A 22,002-nucleotide genomic window follows, 5' to 3' on the forward strand; every position below is an offset into this window, starting at 1 on the left:
CGAATACAACAGTAAATAACATAGTACACCGCAAAACGCGGTTTTGTCGACTTTTAGGGGAAAGTAATCGAATGCCACGGATTTGTACGTCAAGCACTTAGGTTGATTCAAATATTGGTTTCAGCTCGGAGTGAGTGAGTTGTCCCATCTCATCGTATCAGACATGTTCCGGATATTAAGGGACGTGAATAAGTGTAGTGAGTGAGTGAGTTGTGTTTTCTGTTGCTTCGAATAGTTTCCACGGGATATCAGCTTAGTGTGGGCGAAATACATATTAAGTTTGTTTTGTTTGTTTGTTGTTTAACACTGCACTCAGCAATATTCCAGCTATATGACGGCGGTCTGTAAATAATCGAGTCTGGACCAGACAATCCAGTGATTGACATCATGAGCACCGATCTATGCTATTGGATACGATAACATGCATCAACCCAGTCAGCGAGCCTGACCACTCGATCCCGTTAGTCGCCGCTTACGACAAGTATAGTTGCCTCTTACGACAAGCATGGGTAGCTGAAGGCCTGGGTGCCCTTGTACAGAGCGATCTTAACGCTAAGGTGATCGTAACTCCCATACCTTAACATAGACTTACGACAGTCGTAGCGCTAAGGTTGTTTTGTACAAGCGCACCCTATTCTCTCCCCGGATCTTCATTGGTCGAAATACTCAAGTGATGCAGGTTTTAGACGTTCGGAGTATTGACGACGCTTAAGAAAGATTATATGCTTCTTGAAAACGTGCGAACAATTGTCATTAAGAATGTGATTTTTTTTTGTTATCACATGTTATCTGATATGTATACAGTAAACTACGGTTATAACGAACTCGAAGGGACCCCATAATTTAATTTGTAACCACTGTCGTCGTTATAAGCATATAAACAGAACTTATACAACAAAAGGTCGGGACTAAAAATAAGTTCGTTATATCGTTCAGTTCGTTATAAGCGTGTTCGTTATAACCGTAGTTTACTGTATTTCAAAATATACTTGAAATGAGGCTGACGGTGGGGATTTCGGAAAATGTGAAACATGCAGATATTTTCAATATGTTATGGAGGATGTTTACAGTGATTTGGCTTTAGCTGATATGACGGATGATATAACACAATAGAGAATATCCCGTTGAATGCAAAATTATACGTATTTGTGTTTGGGATGTCGTGTGATGCCATTGAACATTAATTTAGTTATAAAAGTGTCAGCTGGATGTGGTAGGAAAACCCGAAGTGATGCAGGTCTTAGACGTTTACCACTTTGGGTAGCAAGGGTATGGTGCTGACAATTTGAGAAACATAATCACCGGGATTCGAACCCTCGATCATAGGTTTCTGGCACACCTACGGGAGGCAACTCTCTAGAGCGAACTGCGACGCCTGTGACGACTGGGACACCCGTGACACCGACAATGGCTGTGAAGGATTTTTATGAAAATGTGATTCTTTTCAGCACCTACGATTTAAACATGATAATATTCCGCATCCTACAAGGCAGTAGAGACATTGTTGACTTGGCCACCATTTGCAGAACGTCCATTTCGAAGACCTACGACACGTGTCATTTTCAGTCCGTTTGCCCTTAGGTTGATTTGTGTAAAGAATGTGGATCTGACAAGTCGTTCATGGTGCTCCGCGTTCGTTGCTTGAGTTGTCGTCTGCGCAGAATGACCTTGACTATTGTTTGACAGAAGGGTACCGGAAGTCATTAGCACGATGACCACCAGGATCACGACTACTATAGCCACAGTCACAGATCCACACATCACGTGGCGCATGCGCTTCTTCTTTTGTCGTTTCGTATGCAAACTTTGTTCAATCTCTGATAACTGAAAAATTAAAAGTGAAATAAATAATTAAGATGATTCATCACAAGGATACCCCCAGACCCCGTCACGACGAAGACCCGGGTTCGATTCCCCACATGGGTACAATGTGTGAAGCCCATTTCTGGTGTCTACAGACGTAATATTGCAGGAATTCTAAAAGCGGCGTAAAATCATTCTCATTCACTCAAAACGGCTTCCAACCGATATCAATTCCTCAGTTAAGGTGCGTCAACAAATAAACACTTCCATAACTCACAAAGGGGTGTTTATTTTGATATAGTATATTTAAAGTATCGTAGTTTCCCTTTGACATCGTTGAAGACCTATACGTAAGCTATTCATATATACAGTATGCAAATAAATATACAGAGCTGAACAATATATATAATTCCATACCAAACACCCATAGGAAGCGACTTTAACATGGAAGCATTCTTCATAAATAAACTCCACAATTACGGTTATAACGAACACGCTTATAACGAACTGACGGATATAACGAACTTACTTTTTTATCCCTAAAATTGTCCCTATATATGCCTATAACGAACTAAGGTTATAACTAAAATTAATGGTCCCTTTGGGTTCGTTATAACCGCTGTTTACTGTATATATGAGGCGAGTCTTTATTCTCCCTTTGCCTGCCATTTTACCAAAACATCAACTAAACAATAGGGTGTTCGACCTCTTCCTTAACATCTTTGTCAACAGACAAACACATAAATGTTACACAATTACTTGCCCTATTACTTTTTTTAATATGACCACAAGATATTAGCAAACACCAGCATGGTTATATTATATATCTTAATGATCCAATGTTTAAAGAGAAATATGAGTTTCATAGTTTCTTCTGGTTGTGAAAATGCAATCTTTAACTTTTGAGAGCCAGAGGGAAATATAATCCAAATGGATTTTGTAAATGTCGTAAGATATCATATTACTTCTTGAATTGCGAACATAAAAATGTTGCCCTTTATAAAATCTAAAAACAAGAAATCACGATCTGTTTTGATTAAATTTGTTTTTAGTGAAAGGTTTTTTTTACCTGTTTGTTTAACAGAAATAGAAATATCTACACTATCATCTAGTCTCTGCAATGAACATATTCTGAAGAAACAAACTTATCGCAATAAAATGGAATAAAAAGGAGCCCAGAGACTCTCTTCATTGAAACAGAAGTAATCTCAACTTTCATTGACCGGGGAAATTATGGTGCACTTAGAGCTTGATATCTGGCATGGAAAATGCGCCATACAAATGAATTATTATTATTATTATTATTATTATTATTATTATTATTATTTACAGATTAAGATAAAATGATCGAATTATTATTATTATTATTATTATTATTATTATTTGAAGTACTTACCACGTAACCATGCACCCCTGATGCGCTGATAACACTGATGTTGGCGGACTCAATCGAATAGTCGACGCTTCTTGAGCGTTGAAAGGATGGACATGAAGTGGCGTTACGAGGCATGTTCACTACGTCATCATAAGCCGGGGGTGGGTCCGAGTTATTTCTCTTCAGCTGCGGTGACCTTGAACTTCTATAAGCTTTGTCAGTCTGTATGTGGGGAATCGGCGACGAACGGAGCAGTGAAATATCGTTATGTTCATGGGAGAGACAAATCATGACGTCATCTTCCCGAGGAGTCACGGGGGCAACACGCGAGGGTGTGGGAGACATCTTGAAATTTCTCGGCGAGGACTCGAGTTTTCTGGACCGAGGGGTGGTGGGTGACGGATTTCGGGAATCTCTTTGAACGTCGAACGCCAAACTACCGCAAAGAACGCTCGTCATTGCTTCTTCATACGACGGTGGAACAATGGCGGATGATGTGTCCGAGCACATGGGGAACGTTGAGTCGGAGCCATTTAGCGCATTGAGGGGCATAAGACCAAATGCGTCGCTGCTCACACGGGACGACCCCGAGATGACTGGCGTCATGAACATGGTGATCTGAAAAAAGAGAAAGTTCATGACGTCTTCAAGTATGTCCCATCCAGATTTTTTCCAGTCATGAAACTATTACATATAGGTACATTATAAATGGAAAAGTTCATATTAAATTATATTATAATAATAGCAGCATTCTTCGACCATCGTATTATCACAAAACCAAATTACATTTTAGAATTAATGTAAGACCTCTGTATAATGAAACGTCGTTGACTCGAACACCATTAACTCGATATGGTATTTACGACGACGTCATGGTTTCGGCAGAATCCTGGGTCAAAGTACGGGCTATTAAAATATATAAGATTGTCTCGCGGACATATACGGTATACGTAAATGAATAGTAATACCTATATGCTTATAAACAATCTCCAAATTTGTCCTGTAGTAAGACATAAGCTCCAGCTTCCATGAATACGAATCATTCGCAGACAAAAGGGTCTCCCACTCCCTGAACGCCCACGTCCAAACGTAATACAGTCGCACTTGCTTTCTTTCACTGCGTCTGGAATCCAGTAAAACTTGCTGACAGAGGTTTGTTTCGACGGATAATCGGAACTGGTTATTTTCCCTGCTAATGACGTTTTATATTGTAACGTAATGCTTACACCGATTTCGTGAATCCAAAAACTGCTGTCAGCTGCGGAAAATATAATTCGCTTGCATATGCTATCATATGCTATCTCTGGTTCCAAAAAAGGCCATTGACCGCGTTATAACACGAGCGAGATATTGATTTTATGGGTTTCCTTAAACATTGTTTTATCTCCAAACAAGCGGTATCTTGACATTTCAGGTTTCCTTGAAAACAAGACCCCTTCATAGCAAATACAGCATCTGGTGCAATAACAACATTATCACCATTGACGTCTTTGAAAGACGTCCACACCTTCTCGACGGTGATACACTGTGGCAACCATTGAAAGGGGCTAAGGATGCCTACATCCTGGTTGGTGTAAATTACAGTCCTATGATGGAAACTCATTGGATTAGTCCCAGACAAAAGAACGTGTTTAGTGATATTGATAAAACAACGACGATTATCATACTTCCATGTCAGAATGATGAGATCTGATTGGTGTGAGAATAAATTCCTTACACCCGCTTACAAGTTAAAAGCCGTACGCTTTTGCCGAATCAATGAAAGTCACGTAGCAGCACATGCTAACCTCCGCTCAATCGGACAGCTGTTTTCTATCAATTTTGATTGTGTTATAGTTCTTTTACAATGTCATATTTAAACATGTCGGTGAGATAAATTCCCAAAGGGACCACTAATTTTAGTTCGTTATAACCGTAGTTCGTTATAAGCATATATACAGCATAACTACAGCAAATTTTAGGGACAAAAAAGTAAGTTCGTTATATCCGTCAGTTCGTTATAAGCGTGTTCGTTATAACCGTAGTTTACTGTAGGTTCTAAAGGGGTTAATCCTTTGCAGTATTGCTACGATTTTCAATCGCTGTGGTTGTATAAAGAAATCACAGAACGTATAACTCCTTTGTCTCGAACACAACGGACAGCCTCTCCTGTTCGATATATCGTGTGATTCGAGATACATATACAAAATAAACCAATTGTATCAATTTGTTATTATCACCGTTAATTCCTATGATGTTTTCATCCACCTAACGACTGACCAGCATTTAACACGCCACGTGATATTATAAATTAATCAAAAATTAAAATTCGCAAACGGAAAAAGTCAGTGATCGTAAAACGCTTTTTGTAACACACTAATTCGAAACACGTAGTAGACAGCCAGTAGGATCAAATCTAACAGACGACGAAGAAAGAAGCTATTTGTTTCTGAAATATTACCTATGATCTTAATATTTATAGTGTGAATTGATATACACTTGAGGGATGAACCCACGAATCACGAATAACCAACCGTGATATTAATTTACTAGCGAGCGATCATTGACACTTGACACTCCCGTCGTGCGTGATGTGACGTGGCGTAATTCGTTTCTAAAGCGTCAAAGAGATATCTGTGAAATGCCATGTCATGAGGTTGAAACACGTCTTATGTCGTACATCGTGATATTCCAGTTGACTGGAACACGGTTATTGTTTTTTACAGAAAAGGAGTGAGTGAGTATGGTTTTACGCCGCTTTTAGCAATTTTCCAGCAATATCACGACGGGGGACGCCAGAAATGGGCTTCACACATTGTACCTATGTCGGGAATCGAACCCGGGTCTTCAGCGTGACGAGCGAACGCTTTAACATCTAGGCTACCCGACCGCCCCTACAGATAAGGAAAAGACTTGGATTAGAGAAGCGTATCAGGTTTCATCCCTGATTTTAAGATGGCGTACTGAGATCATAATACGGCGACTAACGGGTGCGTGTAGGTAGATGCTCATAATGTCAAGCACCGGATTGTCACGTCCAGTTGTTATTATGTATATACCGCCTTCATATAGCTGGAATATTGCTGGGTGTACCGTTAAACATACAAGCATACAAACAAACGCTATGCTAAACATTATTCTAGCTTTAATTTCACCCTGTTTGTTGTTTTACTCGGCGGTCAACAGTATTTCAGTCATACAATGACGGATAAAAATGAAACCTGGGTCAGTCAAATCAGTTGTTGTTAGTAGTATAAACGAAATGCTACTTAACCCTTTACAGAATCATAAACCTCTGCTAAAAGCAGTGTCGATTGTACGATTCCGACTGTATCATAAACATGTGTTTCTGAATCCCTATCGAATAGTAGTGAATGAGTGAGTGTGGTTTTACGCCGCTTTTAGCAATATTCAAGCAATATCACGGCGGGGGACACCAGAAATGGGCTTCACACAGTGTACCCATGTCGGGAATCGAACCCGGGTCTTCGGCGTGACGAGCGAACGCTTTAACCACTAGACTACCCGACCGACCCTATCTATCGAATAGTAATGATACCAGGTGTTCGCAAAATGGTGACCCCATTCTGCCCAGACTGTGACACCCGTCACAAACTCATGCAAGGACAAGTCAATTGTTTACTTCCAAACATCACGGAAACGTATGATACAAGCCAAAATAGTCACATTTGAAAATGTTCCTACATGTCTACCATAAATATACCTTTTGAGGGCTTTACTGGGGCTATGCAAACTTTAACTTTGATCTAGTTTGTTGTGTTATTCAGCAGTCAACAACCGTTCAGTCATTCCACGACAGATCATAATCGAATCTGGATCAGTCAAACAAGTGGTTAATATGAATAAAAAGCTACAGAACCCTTTCCATGATCAAGTCAATTGTGCGATTCAGACTGTATTAATAGCATACGTCCATGAAACGCATTCAAATAGTGATGGCACCAGGTGTTCGCGAAAAATAGCGTACTCTGCCCACCGATGGCTCCCGTCACAAACACATGCAACGGCAAGCCAATTGTCCACCCTAAAAACACAGGAAATGCAGCAAAACATCAAACTGAGGCAAATTCTACTATGTAAGCGATTTCAATCAAATCCGGTGGCTGGTGGCTTACTCCTGGTGTAAAATAACGTACTACCTGTGTTTGAATTAAACCTTACTTTTGAAAATTAAATATATGACAAAAAACGGAAATGTTTTACATTCGTAATATCTTTTAATTTGCTTCAACAGGTCGGAATAATTGTGGTCAAACAACCAACGCATGAGATTCCCATTCATCATATTCTGAACACGCTATACCCGCGTGTCAGTAGATAAATTACCTTGAAAACTCGTAGGCGGGGACTACCTTCAAATGCAGTCAATATCGGCTGGAATCGACTGGGAGTGTGAGGTTTTCATTGTCGCGACCTGAATTGATCTTCTAAGCAATCAGCGCTGAATAATTGATGTACCTGTTTATCGATACAATTTCCCTCTTAGCTGACATGCATCGGAGCTGACTCAGCATCACCGACGTTAAATGACAAACACTGGAAACAGTGCGGTGATTTGTATCAGTAGGAGACACGTTATGTCCAGCAACCTCAGCCACTTTATAAGTGGGAAGGATCGTGACTATGGTTTGCTCACAGAGAATGATGAATGACGGTCATTGTAAAAAATGCACGAGTTGGTTAGTTTGGGTTAACGTTGCTTTGAGGTGAGATGAAATGGGGTTTAACGTCACGGTCAACATAATGGCTCTTCAATAGCAACGTGCATGCGCATGTGTCTGTTTGCATGTATTAGCCAAGACTAATGCCGGTTTTAGAGTGCAAGCCCACTGAAATACCATGCGCAGTTTAACATGAATATCCCACCCCACAGTATATGATTCCGAGCCGACAGTCCTTGTTTTAACCCCTTAATGCCGAGCGCCAGACAGGGTAACAACAAGTACCATCTTTTAACGTCTTTTGGTATGACGCGGCCGAAGATCGAACCCCTGACATTCCGCTCTCCGGGGGGACGCTCTACCACAAGGCCACGGAGGCGGTCCTCACGTAGTTGTGACAAGACGCACTGGGCGGACCATCCGTGTACCCGAGATGAGCTTCGTTTGTTTTGTTTGTTGTATAACGCCGCACTCAACAATATTCCAGCTATATGACGGCGGTCTGTTTTAGCCCCTTTATTCCGAGCGCCAGGCAGGGCAACAAGTAGTACCATCTTTTAACGTCGCCGGGTAAGAACCACCGACCTTCCGCTTTCCGGGCAGACGCTCTATCAACTAGACCGCCACGGCATCAGTTTGAACAGTATTGCCGTTAAATCGTGGGTTGTCATGCTTCCGCTAGGGGCAACACATTTTAGACGTGTACCACTTTGGTGTAACACATGAGCACTGACAAGCACAGAAGCGTCATCACAGCAAATCTGGATTCGTATCCAAATTCATACCTGGATTTTGGCACGCGTAAGGGCGGCGCCTTATACGACTGGCTGGGTGTTGCTAATATTTGACCACTTGAGATGGGTGGTCTGATAGACTGTGGGATTTGATCTGACAATTTGACGCCATGTGTCAATCAGTGAGCCGTTGCATTTTTCACTACTATGTCATATGAAAATATAATTTGCTGCAGAAAGTACTGGAAACAAAATTGCCTTACATTTTACTAAAAGAGACATATTTGTTCATTAGATTTCCTTAATCCTTAAATTAAGTATTGGTATAACTCGGTGTGGTAATTATTGATATATAACTGGGTCGGTTGCAGGTAATCAATTAGGTGTGGTAATTATTGATGTAACGAGGTCGGTTTTAGCGAATTCATTAGGTGTGGTAATTATTGATATAACGAGGTCGGTTTTAGCGAATTCATTAGGTGTGGTAATTATTGATATAACGAGGTCGGTTTTAGCGAATTCATCAGGTGTGGTAATTATTGACTTAACATGGTCAGTTTTAGCGAATCCATGCATTAGGTATCGGTGTCGAATGAAAACGAATGGGGGCGGCCTTAAATATGACGTGAAGGCAGAGCTGTTCGTTACAGTTATCTCCCAAAACAAAATTTCGTTATGTTTACATGTTCCTTGTGTGAATTTGCATTCGTAATAAACAACACTACGCATATGGTGCGGATTTGTACCGTATTTCGTGGCCACCGCCTGTTGCCTAGAGCGCTCTGCTCACTGCGCGAACCAAAAGTGAAACCAGTTTGGAACGAGGGTTTTCGTTTTCTATCGCCTTATTCCCGGCAACAACACAATCAAAACCTTTTAGAAATAAACAAAAAATGACATAATCATTGATTTTGTTACAAATTCATTCCACCAAGAACATGAGTATTGATACTTCCCTTGATCACTGTACAATTCGTGACCACTCGTGTCATTCCGTGACAAACTTTGCATATTACGGAAAGGAACGAGTGATGACGAGTTACCGATTACAGAATTGAGAACTGTGATCGATAAACCTTGGGAGTAAAGACTTGTACTGTCTCCATATAACGCGGCGAAATATCAATCCTGGTTGGCATACGTATGTGTTTCATAACATATGTGGTTCAGCCTTTGGCAATTCGATAATGCGTTGTAACCGTATGTCACAGCACATAAATACGTCACTAGCCTCGAAATGAGCGCAGGTGCACTGTTTGGTGCAAACAAGACATACATCCAATATTGTACAACGATAGAATTTGGTTGTAATTCTACCATATATAACCAACTCACCGAAACATACACCTATTTTCACATCACGAGTAAAATACGAATTATCGTCTCACCTTACATTAAAATAATAGCTTCTGATTGGTTAAGCCGCCGGTAATTATTTTCAATGTACCCCGATCAAAGCCCGCAGAGAAATCAATCGGAGCACATCTAAGGTAACATGCTAAGCTCGCATAAGTAGCGTTAAATATCGGAAATGAACCGATGTTTATCCGAATGCTTTGAGGAAGTAACTTTCGACATATATTCCGGACCTCTGGGCTGATGTACCCTGTGTGTGAGCCTCGGGATACAAAGCTCTCTCACAAACACCATATACGTCTCGAGATCGTTGACAACTTATAACAGTCGAAGTTAAATACAAAAAACCAATGTCAACTTCAGATCAATAAGGAATTCTACAAATTACCAATTACATCCCAAGAACCCTTTTTTATGATGCTACGTCCTTTTTTTGCTAACATTCATATTTTGTAAACTGCCTGTTTAATGGTGGTTAAAAATGAAAACAATAGAAAAGAGTGATTCGATGATGTATTTGTTGCGGGTATCATAGTTGTGTTTCGGACCTTAAGTTTGCATTCTTTCTGCGACTATTTTCAACCGAGTAGCGTTTGAATGATTTGGCCAAAGGTAATGTTCAAGTGTATACTTGCAAGGCAGTTTATGTTAAATATTACGCTTCTAACAACTTCCAAGCTCTTGAAATGGATCTAAAACATGTAGAACAACAAGAATGTATTTAAGTAAATTGGCTTATCAATGAACGTGAGGACATATATCATATTTGAGGACATTAATAGCACCACTGGGTGAAAATCATTGTCGTTCGTTTCAAACACAGGCATTGTCCCTGACACCCAAAATAGCCGTCGATAAGAGTATATGCCAATGACTGCTATTGATTTGTCTCGTGGTTTTGTTGTCAAGTCTGGTTTCGGCGAGGAGTTGCTCAGAACTGTTGTTGCATATGAATGATCGAAGTATGGAAATACCGAGCCGCGCCATTGGAGAATGATGTCTCCATAACCACGACAGATGCACAAAGCATATATATCTATCATTGTTTTTTTAATACCTTGTTCCTATACATGACGTCTTAACATTTACAATATTGATCAAGGTACCTTAACGCGACTGCGGTTTTATTGAGTTTGTGTTAAGCAAGAAGGTAGATAGATCAGGCCAGATTGTAAATAATCGTGTCTGGATCCACAATCCATTTACTTTAAAAGGTGACACGATATCGTCCTTGACCGAGGACCCCATTCAGTCTGTTGACCACATACATTAAATAGTGGGCTTTAGTGGATTTCATGAAGTTTCAACCACAGATCATCATTATCAGAGCAACCCCCTTTCGATGCAGATTTTAGATCTAAAACGTCAACGCCAGGGAATAACCACTCTGGTTTATCCACCGAAACAGATTCCATTTGACGTTAAAGGCAAAATAGTGGTTAAAGTTTTTGAATGGATCCCTGAAAATCAGTGTTGACTCCAGGTGTTCGCGAAAAGGGGTAATTTTCGAGGAAATGCATTTAAAATTCTTCAATCAGTTTGATTGCCCAAAACCATCTGGTTATACCCCCCCCCCCCCCCCCCCTCTCTCTCTCTCTCTCTCTTACCCACATACAATGCCTAGATATTACTTGCAATGTCCCACGCCATTGGAGGACGATAACATGAAATCAAGTCCCAGTGCATGTCCCCCGATCTTTCAGGGTCTCATTTATCTTTTGAACTCCTTCACTGGAAAATTGCATACCTTTACTGACTTGTAAATGCTTGTGAATATTGTTACAAGGCTAAACAATGTTTTAAATATGACATTTAGAATCCCAAACAAATGTGAATAGACATTTGTAAACATGAACAACGTTAAAATACATTTACATAATTTTGGGTCTGAATGAGAAAATGTGCGTAAATGTATATCTAACTTAACACGCATTAAGATAATTTAAGAATCTTCGGAGTTGAGGTTTTCTACCAATGTGTGAAGCAAGTTCCGGGAGAGTTCCATATAATTCTCATGATATCAATTGAAGTTTATTTTCAGAGCTAAAATGTAAAAACATTCAAGAAATAGCAAACATGTTCTATATTCTTAAGAAATCTCTCGACTGAGTCGACTGACGATTCCGGCTATATCATAAGCATGTCTTATGAAACACGATCAAATAGTAATGATACACATAGTGGCAAAAAGACAAAGTCAAGGAAGTAAACTGTAATATTAAAATAGGGCAATCTACACAGCGAAAGCATGGGACCAAGGACATATAGATTACTAAAGATTCCCCGTAAGCTATAGTTTGTATTACATCAGATACATTTTTAAACGTTCTAACGTTCGAATTGGTGTCGTATAATTACATTTGTAGTTGATGATTTGACCATGGATTTCCTCTTTATTGCGAGTGAGAGAGTGAGTTGGGTTTAACGCCGCTTTTAACAGTATTCCAGTTATATCACGGCGTGTCAGCTTAATGTGGGAGGAAAGCCCGAAGTGATGCAGATCTCAGACGTTTACCAATTTGGTGAGACCCACGAGCACGGGTATGGTGCTGATAAACCTAGAAACCGGGAACCGAAATTAGAACCCACAATCATAGGTTTCTGGCGTCCCCAAGGGACGCAACTCTCCACAGCGAATCGTGGCGACTTAGACAACTGGGCCACCCGTGCCCCCTCTATACTGTGACCAGGAAATAGAGTGGACAGAACTCCCCGAGTACATTAGATGCAGATTGTACGAATCTCTGGTGTCCATCGGTTGGAGAGACTATCCGTTGTTGTGTACAATTGCACAGTGTTAAGCCTACATTCGAATGACCATGTCATCGATTTCATACGACATATATGTACATATATAAACTATCAATGTGTCTGTTTTCTGTTATAGAAAGAATACTGCGAGGGTTGATCAATAACTTCTGAGCCTCACATAGAAGGAATTGCGTATTAGTGGAAGCTTTTCTTATGGCCATTACATGATGCCATAGAAATATATCCACAATACCTTGAGTTAATTGAGCAAATTGTTTTGCTGTGACAAGTCAGTAAAATATGCAGGGGTCTGTGACCTTTGAAAAATGGACAAAACTAAGGAACGTGCAGTGATCAAGTACTTGCAGAAAAAGAGCCTAACACCAAAAGCCATTCGTGAAGAAGTTCAACGCTGGGGAACGATTCCACCTCCTACGCTATCGTAAAGAGGTTGGCAGCAGTATTTAAGCCTGGGAGAGGGAGCCTTGAAGGCCTGCCACTTCAGCAGTCGCATAATGAGAAGGCATAACGTGGTGATGACCAAGGAATGACTGAGCATCAAATTGCTCGTCCAGCAGGTATTTCCCGGAGAGAGTACAATCCATTACCACAGAAACTTTGGCAATGAAGAATCATGAGGTATCATTTCTTTGGGTTCCAAAGCTTCTGACTTCTGATAAAGAACGAACATGGCAAATTATGTCTCGTGATACTCTATCTCTGTTTGAAGTTGATCCATAAAGGTTCTTGCAACGATGTATGACTATGTGTGAAACCTGGATTCACCCGTTCTAGTCCAAACAACAGTAGAAACAGTGGAAGCATTGACATAACCAACAGCAACACCACCACCAAAGAAGGCAAAGACTAACCCAACAGATGGAAAGGTTATGGCCTCCGTTTTCTGGGCGTCACCTAGATGACTATTTTCCAAAAGGCCAGACAATAAACGGAACACATGCTGCACTTTTGAGGCAATTGCGGGGCCAAATTAAGACTAAGAGACGTGGAAGATGTCAAATGTTGAGCTCTTCCATCCGCACAACGCCAAAAGCAATTGTTACCATGCCTGTCCACCCAATCTGGTAAGTCGCCTCCTACGATAAGTATGGGTTGCTAAAGACAAATTCTAACACGGATCTTCACCGGGGTAGAACCATGGGTTGATGAAGATCTTCACGGGGCATATTGTGTGAGATTAAAAACTAATGCAATCAATGTGAGACCTGATAAACATTTTTTCGATATATTTTCCCACACAGTTAAAGTTTAGTTGCTTCAATAAAAATCAATTTTTATCAGCATTTGGTTTCGTGCCTTATTAATTTGATGGCGTTTGCAATTTTCTTATCAGTGAATATCGCTATAATTAAGCATCATATCAATACATTATATTTAAAACATATTAAAATAGTTAAATTTGAACCGTTTTAGTCCTTGTGAATATCGATAGTTATTCGTGAAGGTTAATAAATGTTAAAGGTGTTCTTCGGGCACCTGCGTCATTTCCTTTGATCGATTTATGAACATACTACGTAGGTAGTGTGTGCGGTTGACCTTCGTCGCCAACCCTTTGCTTACCTACGTGATCTTGTACAGGAAACTTGATATCGCACGTTTTCGTGAATCAGAACCTCGTATCAACACTGATAACGGGTGATGATCACCGTCTCACGACAGTTGGGGATGAAATGTACATTGTACACTTGCTGTCATTTTTGTTATCACAATTATTGGATGATAGTGTTTTTTTCTAGTTTGGTTTGTCACTTCCGGGTAGTAGTTTAAATGTACACTTCCTGGTGTGTGTGTTTTTTTAATCAGGAGAAAAAATCATATTAAGCCATGGGATTAACCTTAACCATATCACAACACATAGTGTCATATCTGATTTTCACTGCTCCATTCATTACTATTTTGCCTTTTATGTTCAGTAGAATCAGTAGATAATCGAGACTGCGCAGTTTCTGGTGTTGACACTATGGTGATTACACTTTAGATTCATATAACTACTTTCAACACAGAAATCAGTATATACCAACGTATATACTATATTATTTGGATCTTTTTTAAAGCGAGATGGTTATGTGACAATATATAGATGATAAGGATCGTGAACTATCACGAAATACGCTCACGCACGTCGCGAAGTCTTTATCATTTTTGTTTGCAAAGGTGAAGGAAAGGTGAAGGGTGAAATAAGGTGAAAAATGTGAATTCCTTCAAGTGATATGGAGATAATTTGCTATGTTTTTATCTATCTTTTTATCTGTTTGAAGCCGTGGTATACAAGAAAAGAGGCAGATATAACAAACTACACATGGCTGCCATCGTGCAATCATGGCCACCTGTGCATACAAGGCAAACACAAACGAGGTTAATGACGGCCAGGCCGGTCAACACAAAGTAGTTATCGCTTCACACAAGGGATTAATGACACCTTCAATGTCACCAAGGTCATCACAGTAACACGGCGTGGGTCATTGTCGGGAAGGAAGAAAAACATGATTGTAAATTACAAGATCGTGTCCATTGAGGATTGCCGTTATTGCATCAGTCGACATGTTTCGGTAGAATGTGAAATGACGACACGACTTGCCACTGCCGTATTATTGTCAGTTAAGCCGTATGTATGTATGTATGTATGTATGTATGTATGTATGTATGTATGTATGTATGTATGTATGTATGTATGTATGTATGTATGTATGTATGTATGTATGTATGTATGTATGTAAGTGTTTAAACATATGATTGAATATGTGTGTATCAACATATGAGTTAATGTGTGTGTATCAACATATGATTGAATGTATGTGTGTCAACATGTGATTGAATGTAAGTGTATCGACATGTGATAAAATGTAAGTGTGTCAACATGTGATTGAATGTAAAATGTATCAACATGTGATAAAATGTAAGTGTATCAACATGTCATTGGATATAAGTGTGTTAACATATGATTGAATGTATGTGTATCGACATATGATTGAATGTGTGTTATCGACATATGATTGAATGTAAGTGTATCAACATGTGATTGAACGTATGTGCACCAACATGTGATTGAATGTAAATATATCAACATGTGATTGAATGTAAGTGTGTAAACATATGATTGAATATGTGTGTATCAACACATGAGTTAATGTGTGTGTATCAACATATAATTGAATGTATGTGTGTCAACATATGGTTGAATTTATGTGTGTCAACATATGATTGAATGTATGTGTATCGACATATGATTGAATGTGTGTTATCGACATATGATTGAATGTAAGTGTATCAACATGTGATTGAATATAAGTGTGTCAACGTATGACTGAATGTATGTGTATCGACATATGATTGAATGTGTGTTATCGACATATGATTGAATGTAAGTGTATCAACATGTGATTGAACGTATGTGCACCAACATGTGATTGAATGTAAATATATCAACATGTGATTGAATGTAAGTGTGTAAACATATGATTGAATATGTGTGTATCAACACATGAGTTAATGTGTGTGTATCAACATATAATTGAATGTATGTGTGTCAACATATGATTGAATGTATGTGTGTCAACATATGATTGAATGTATGTGTATCGACATATGATTGAATGTGTGTTATCGACATATGATTGAATGTAAGTGTATCAACATGTGATTGAATATAAGTGTGTCAACGTATGACTGAATGTATGTGTATCGACATATGATTGAATGTGTGTTATCGACATATGATTAAATGTAAATGTATCGACATATGATTGAATGTAAGTGTATCGACATGTGATTGAATGTAAGTGTATCGACATATGATTGAATGTAAGTGTATCGACATATGATTGAGTGTAAGTGTATCGACATGTAAGTCTTTTGTCGTGTATATTACGTCGTAATAATTAAATAGAACACAGACATCTCGCCCTCTTGGCAATCACCGTCGTATAGAATTATATACTTTGTACGACAAGCTGAACAAATACTGATGCAATAAAACACCCACAACTACAACCATATTGAAAATATATAGAGAGATAATTTTATTAATATCCCCACATGTAATCACCAATGGCATAGGCATACATGGTAATAGCCCCTATGTACACACATTGATATCCTTTACGTCAACTTATCAATATCCTTGTTTTCCCAGGGAGATTGAAGGATCGTAGAAATAATTTCATGAACAATATGAAATGACGTCACTTGACGAGAGATCTTACCATGTGTATACATTAGGCATGACATTTTATCGAAGTCATAGCCACGATGCGGGTGTAATCTAACCCATCACAAACACCCAAGCCCTTAGATAAAACGTTTGGTACAGAGACAGAGATACGTCATTTGAAGGCTCACCTGTAGCGTTAAGTATCGTATCTGGTTTCCAGGTAGGTCAAGCTCGCCAACATATGGTTTAACCAGACATGTTTCTGCCGACACGCTGACAAGGGCAAAACGAATCTTGATCAAAGTTCATGTCACGATGTCAAAGATTGTGGCCTGAATCTTTGCCTGGACTATGTCACCACAAGGCTGAGGAGCGGCAGACCAGACCTTCAGCTAACCGGTGTCGTAAAACACCCGTTACTATAGCAACTGTTTATACGCGCAGGTAACGCTGGCCTCGTCGAACTTATCTACTTGCCTGCGTTACAATAGCTTATCGACCAGGAGATCGACAGTTTAGATGTCTGAAATCCGCTGTTTTGCGTTCAATATTTCAGCGTCGATATGGCATTGTCAGTTGGTGTTCGCACCACTTGTCCGTAAGATCTATATCTATGATATAATTAGAACAATGAGCGTTACACTTGGCTCGAGTAACCCCGGTTCCATGAGGAGAAAGCAGAGTATACAACGCAAAAGCTTTGGCAATCGTTCGTGTTTGGCTCAGAATATATGACATACAGTATGTGACATTAATTATAAGATATATTCCAAATATCATGCTTTTGCTGATCACAATGTGCGTGATAGCGATTTGAATAATGAACAATCAATGCATTGATTTTTCTCTTCGCGAACATGCCATGCGTTCGTAATTCAACCTTGATAGTTATTTGTAGCATGTGTCAATATTTTGCTCTCGTTGCTAATGCATATAGATGAAGCTCATTGATTGATTCGGGCGCAGGGTAACTGAGATACAGGTCACATTAACACAATCACGTTGCAGGACCGTGTACGCCTTACGCAAACATATACTCGTAACACAAACTTATATACTCATTGAAACACAGGCACGTTACAGAAACATATACGTGTTACACAAACATATGCACGTTACAGAAACATGTTTACGTTACAAAAATTCATGCACGTTACAGAAATACACATGCGTTACAGAACTATATGCACGTTACAGAAACATATACACGTTACTGAAATACAGGCACATTACAGAAACACATGCACGTTACAGAAACATATACGCGTTACACAAACATATACTCGTTACTGAAACATGCTTTAGTTCTGAAATTCATGCACGTTACAGAAACATATACGCGTTCCACAAACGTATACTCGCAACTGAAACACGCTTACGTTCTGAAATACACGCATGTTACAGAAACATATACGCCATACAGAACCATATGCACGTTACAGAAACATATACACATAATAGAAACATACACATTACAGAAACATATTCATTACAGATCTGAAACATTTACACGTTACAAAAACCTATACACATTAGAGGAAAACATATACTCATTACAGAAACATATAACCGTTAGAGAAACATACACACATAACAGAAACATATGCACATGACAGAAACATATACACATTACAGAAACATATGCACATTACAGAAACATATACTCATTACAGAAACATATACTCATTACAGAAACATATGCACATTACAGAAACATATGCACATGACAGAAACATATGCACATAACAGAAACATATACACATTACAGAAACATATACTCATTACAGAAACATATACTCATTACAGAAACATATACTCATTACAGAAACATATACTCATTACAGAAACATAAACACATAATAGAAACATAAACGTTACAGAAACATATACATATTACAGAAACATATACACATTACAGAAATGTATACTCATTACAGAAACATAAACACATTACAGAAACAGACTTTTTACAGAAACATATGCACATGACATAAACAATTAAACGTTACAGAAACACATGCATGTTACAGAAACATATACTCATTACAAAAACATATAATCGTTACAGAAACATATATATGTAACAGAAATAAGACCATGCAAATAATTGCTCGATTGCCGAACTACTGGAAAACACTGGACATATCTGACATTAAGTGGGTGTTAATTGATGTTAATGTCAGGCAAGGTCGGCTCATTTATTCGATGTATCATTTAAGGCGAGGTGTCATTAAAGTTCCAATAATCCTTATTAGCCCCTCTAACGCCACCTGCTTATCTGGAACAACGGACAACGCTGGGTTCCCAGGAGATGCTTAAAGCTTAATGCTTTACATATTAGTAGTTACATATTACGTGCGTGTGCTTTGTTTGTTTGTTTGCTTTGCACTCAGCAATGTTCCAGCTATATGGCTGCGGTCTGTAAATAATCGAGTCTGGACTAGACAATCAAAAGACTGACAACATGAGCATCGATCTATGCAATTGGAATATGATGACATACATCAACCAAGTCAGCGAGCCTGACCACCCGATCCATTTAATCGCCCCTAATGAAAGCATCCCATTGGGCTCCTCTTCAGACATGCACAGGTTGCTGAAGACCAATTCTAACCCGGTATCTTTACGGGTGACATGCGTCATGTCAGAAATAGGACATGTTGTGTGGGTAGCTGTGCTGTATAATATATAGAAACGAATGGTTTTCACATAACTCGATTGAGTTGCAGCTAGCAGACTTTTGTGATTGGTTTGGGAGTATTATTCGAGAATAATAGTACTAATAATCCTGTATTGCACGAATATACTTCATAAATCCATAATTATTGCATTTACATGTAGACTCTATTATGCGGTTAATTATAATATCACCTTTAGTCACATAAAATAATATGTAATGTTATCAAAATAATAAAAGTCGTTGGAATTGATCATGATTCGAAGATTTAAAAATCTAACACAACCTCTCTTAGATGTTTAGGAATATTGGGGGAATGAAGCACAATGTTAATTCGAACCTACGATCATATATAGGTTTCTGGTGTGTCCAAGGGAGTCAACTCTGAACAGGAAACTCCGACACCTCAGACGACTGGGCCACCCGTGACCCCGAAAATGGTTGTAAAGGATTTTCGTGAAAATGGACCTATGAATTTGATACATATATAGGTTTGAGAGGTGTGTTGTGAAGCAACCACGTACGGCGGAAATATCCGTGAAACATATTGAACCATGCGATATGAGTTTTGTCAGAACAGATATATTTGTGAACAAATAAAATGTATGTATATATTCTTTTAATATTAACAAATCAAACATGCATTGTTTTTGGTCTTACGTGAGGAGATATGGCGGTATATGTGAGTTTTAAATAATTATTTTTTCTTTGAAGCTGAAATGGTCGTCCTCCAAAATACTTCCTAGACGATCTGGAATCCAGTCACTCAATGTAGGGGTCGTTTTCTGAAAGTTAATTCGTGACAAAACCAAATCCCGCTCAGTTTTGAGATGATATACACATGCAACTCACAGGGTATACGGGCTATACTTATGCCAAAAAGTCCCAAGTATAGTTGAGATGACCTATGTATCATATCCACCGCTCTCACCTGCCTTGTGAAATAGAAAGGACCTGATGAATACTAATTGTCTTTACCTGTTAATTTGTAGAGTGTGTCGTGCTAAATTTACCAGTAAAACCCTCTTTACCCATTAATTCAGATGTTGATAAAACCTAGGTCGAATGATTTTTAATACAAAATGCAGTTTATACTGGCAGGCTAATTAATGCTTAAACTGAATGGATTCCGCCCATGTCATTTTCTTTTTTATTTGTGATGATTCCTTAGGGATGATATTTAATTATCAATTTAACGTTGCTATGTAAGGGTTGATTAAAGTTATTGTGTAGGTTGATAACCAAACAGGTTGCGAGGATGAGCTGTTTGATTTACTTTGAAAAAAAATGAAAAAAACTCTTTCCATAATCATAAGTAATAAGAGTCGATTGTACGATTCCGTTTCTACCATGAGCATATGTTTAGTGGTGATACCAGGATTTCGCGAAAGGGTGCACCCGTCACAAACACATGCAGAGTCAAGTCAATTTTTCACCTGAAAGAAAAAACACCTGAACATATGGTACAGGTCAAAAAGTGAATTATATCGGACATCATGCGTCAAATTTCGAAATTTCGTCCACATGACGACCATAAAACATTAAGAAATCTCTGCCAAAGGCAGTGTCTATTATGGAATACTAGAAGGGACATTATCGCGTCGTTTTCTAACGTTTTTTACACATTTTTTATGGGGTGGCAATGCTACATGTTTTGATTTGAAAAATGTCGCGTTGTCGCATTGTCGCGTTTTAGTAAGATAAAAGAGATCATTCAAAAAGAGACAATGCGACAAAAGGCAAAATTGTCGCACTTTGGTTCATTTGGTGTGTTGGTGTTGAGTATTTGTGTTTACATTCATCTCAGTGGGAGGTGCTTGAAAATGTCATCTCCAATTATAGAATATAAAGTTATCCTGAGTTTGAAACGACCAGTTTGTTAGCTACATGATAATGTCTTGCGAAATATATTCTTTAACTTGATCGTGTACTATCCACACCTGTCTAAAAATATATGACATAGACACATCGATCCCAATACATTATTTTCCATTCAATAAAATCACTCTAACGTTACTTCTTCACTGAATCTATATTTACGTCCGTGTTTCTATTTGAAGGCTAAACTGCGTGATCTAAATGAGACATATTAATATAAACGAGAACACAATTAAAAAAAAACCCATCCTGATTGAGAATGTGAGCTGGCCGAATTGATCATATTCTATTTACACTCTCAAGAATATACACCTCATATCGACAAGAACAAATCAGACAACCATATAAAGGTAACAGTTTTTGTGAAGGTTTAGCACTGTTATCGCCCAGCTCGCTATGACGTATGAATGCATTAACGGAGTTGGGGAATAGGTGTGGAAGTGACGTCACAGCCACTATTCGTGGGCTGTTGTGACGCCCGATTCTCCAACAAACTACCAGGCCAATTGGCATTCATTCAGCGCTGGTGTTGTGTTGGTAATTGTTGGTGAGCTCCGACGACAATAATGCAGTGTCGGTTGTCAACGTCGCTGCTT

At 38.9% G+C, this 22,002-nt stretch overlaps 1 protein-coding gene across 1 annotated transcript; it reads right to left on the reverse strand.

Moving 5' to 3' along the window:
- Positions 1 to 1,307: 1,307 nt before the first annotated feature.
- Positions 1,308 to 17,183, reverse strand: LOC139449936 (uncharacterized). The gene is made up of 3 exons (XM_071231551.1): positions 17,040 to 17,183; positions 3,200 to 3,796; positions 1,308 to 1,824 (listed from the first exon to the last, which is right to left on the reverse strand). The coding sequence occupies exons 2-3, from the start codon at positions 3,788 to 3,790 to the stop codon at positions 1,483 to 1,485; spliced, it is 933 nt and encodes a 310-aa protein (XP_071087652.1). The 5' UTR covers positions 3,791 to 3,796; positions 17,040 to 17,183; the 3' UTR covers positions 1,308 to 1,482.
- Positions 17,184 to 22,002: the final 4,819 nt, after the last annotated feature.

This window comes from Haliotis cracherodii, unplaced genomic scaffold (genome assembly GCF_022045235.1).
Source record: "Haliotis cracherodii isolate W230 unplaced genomic scaffold, xgHalCrac1.p SCAF_10, whole genome shotgun sequence".
NCBI classification, from domain to species: domain Eukaryota; kingdom Metazoa; phylum Mollusca; class Gastropoda; order Lepetellida; family Haliotidae; genus Haliotis; species Haliotis cracherodii.

Bases quoted from the DNA above. Each gene is read 5' to 3' on its own strand.
- LOC139449936 (XM_071231551.1), bottom strand. From the start codon at position 3,790: ATGTTCATGACGCCAGTCATCTCGGGGTCGTCCCGTGTGAGCAGCGAC. The intron at 1,825-3,199 runs GTAAGTACTTCA...TTAATTTTTCAG, and splicing joins CAGGGGTGCATGGTTACGTG to TTATCAGAGATTGAACAAAG.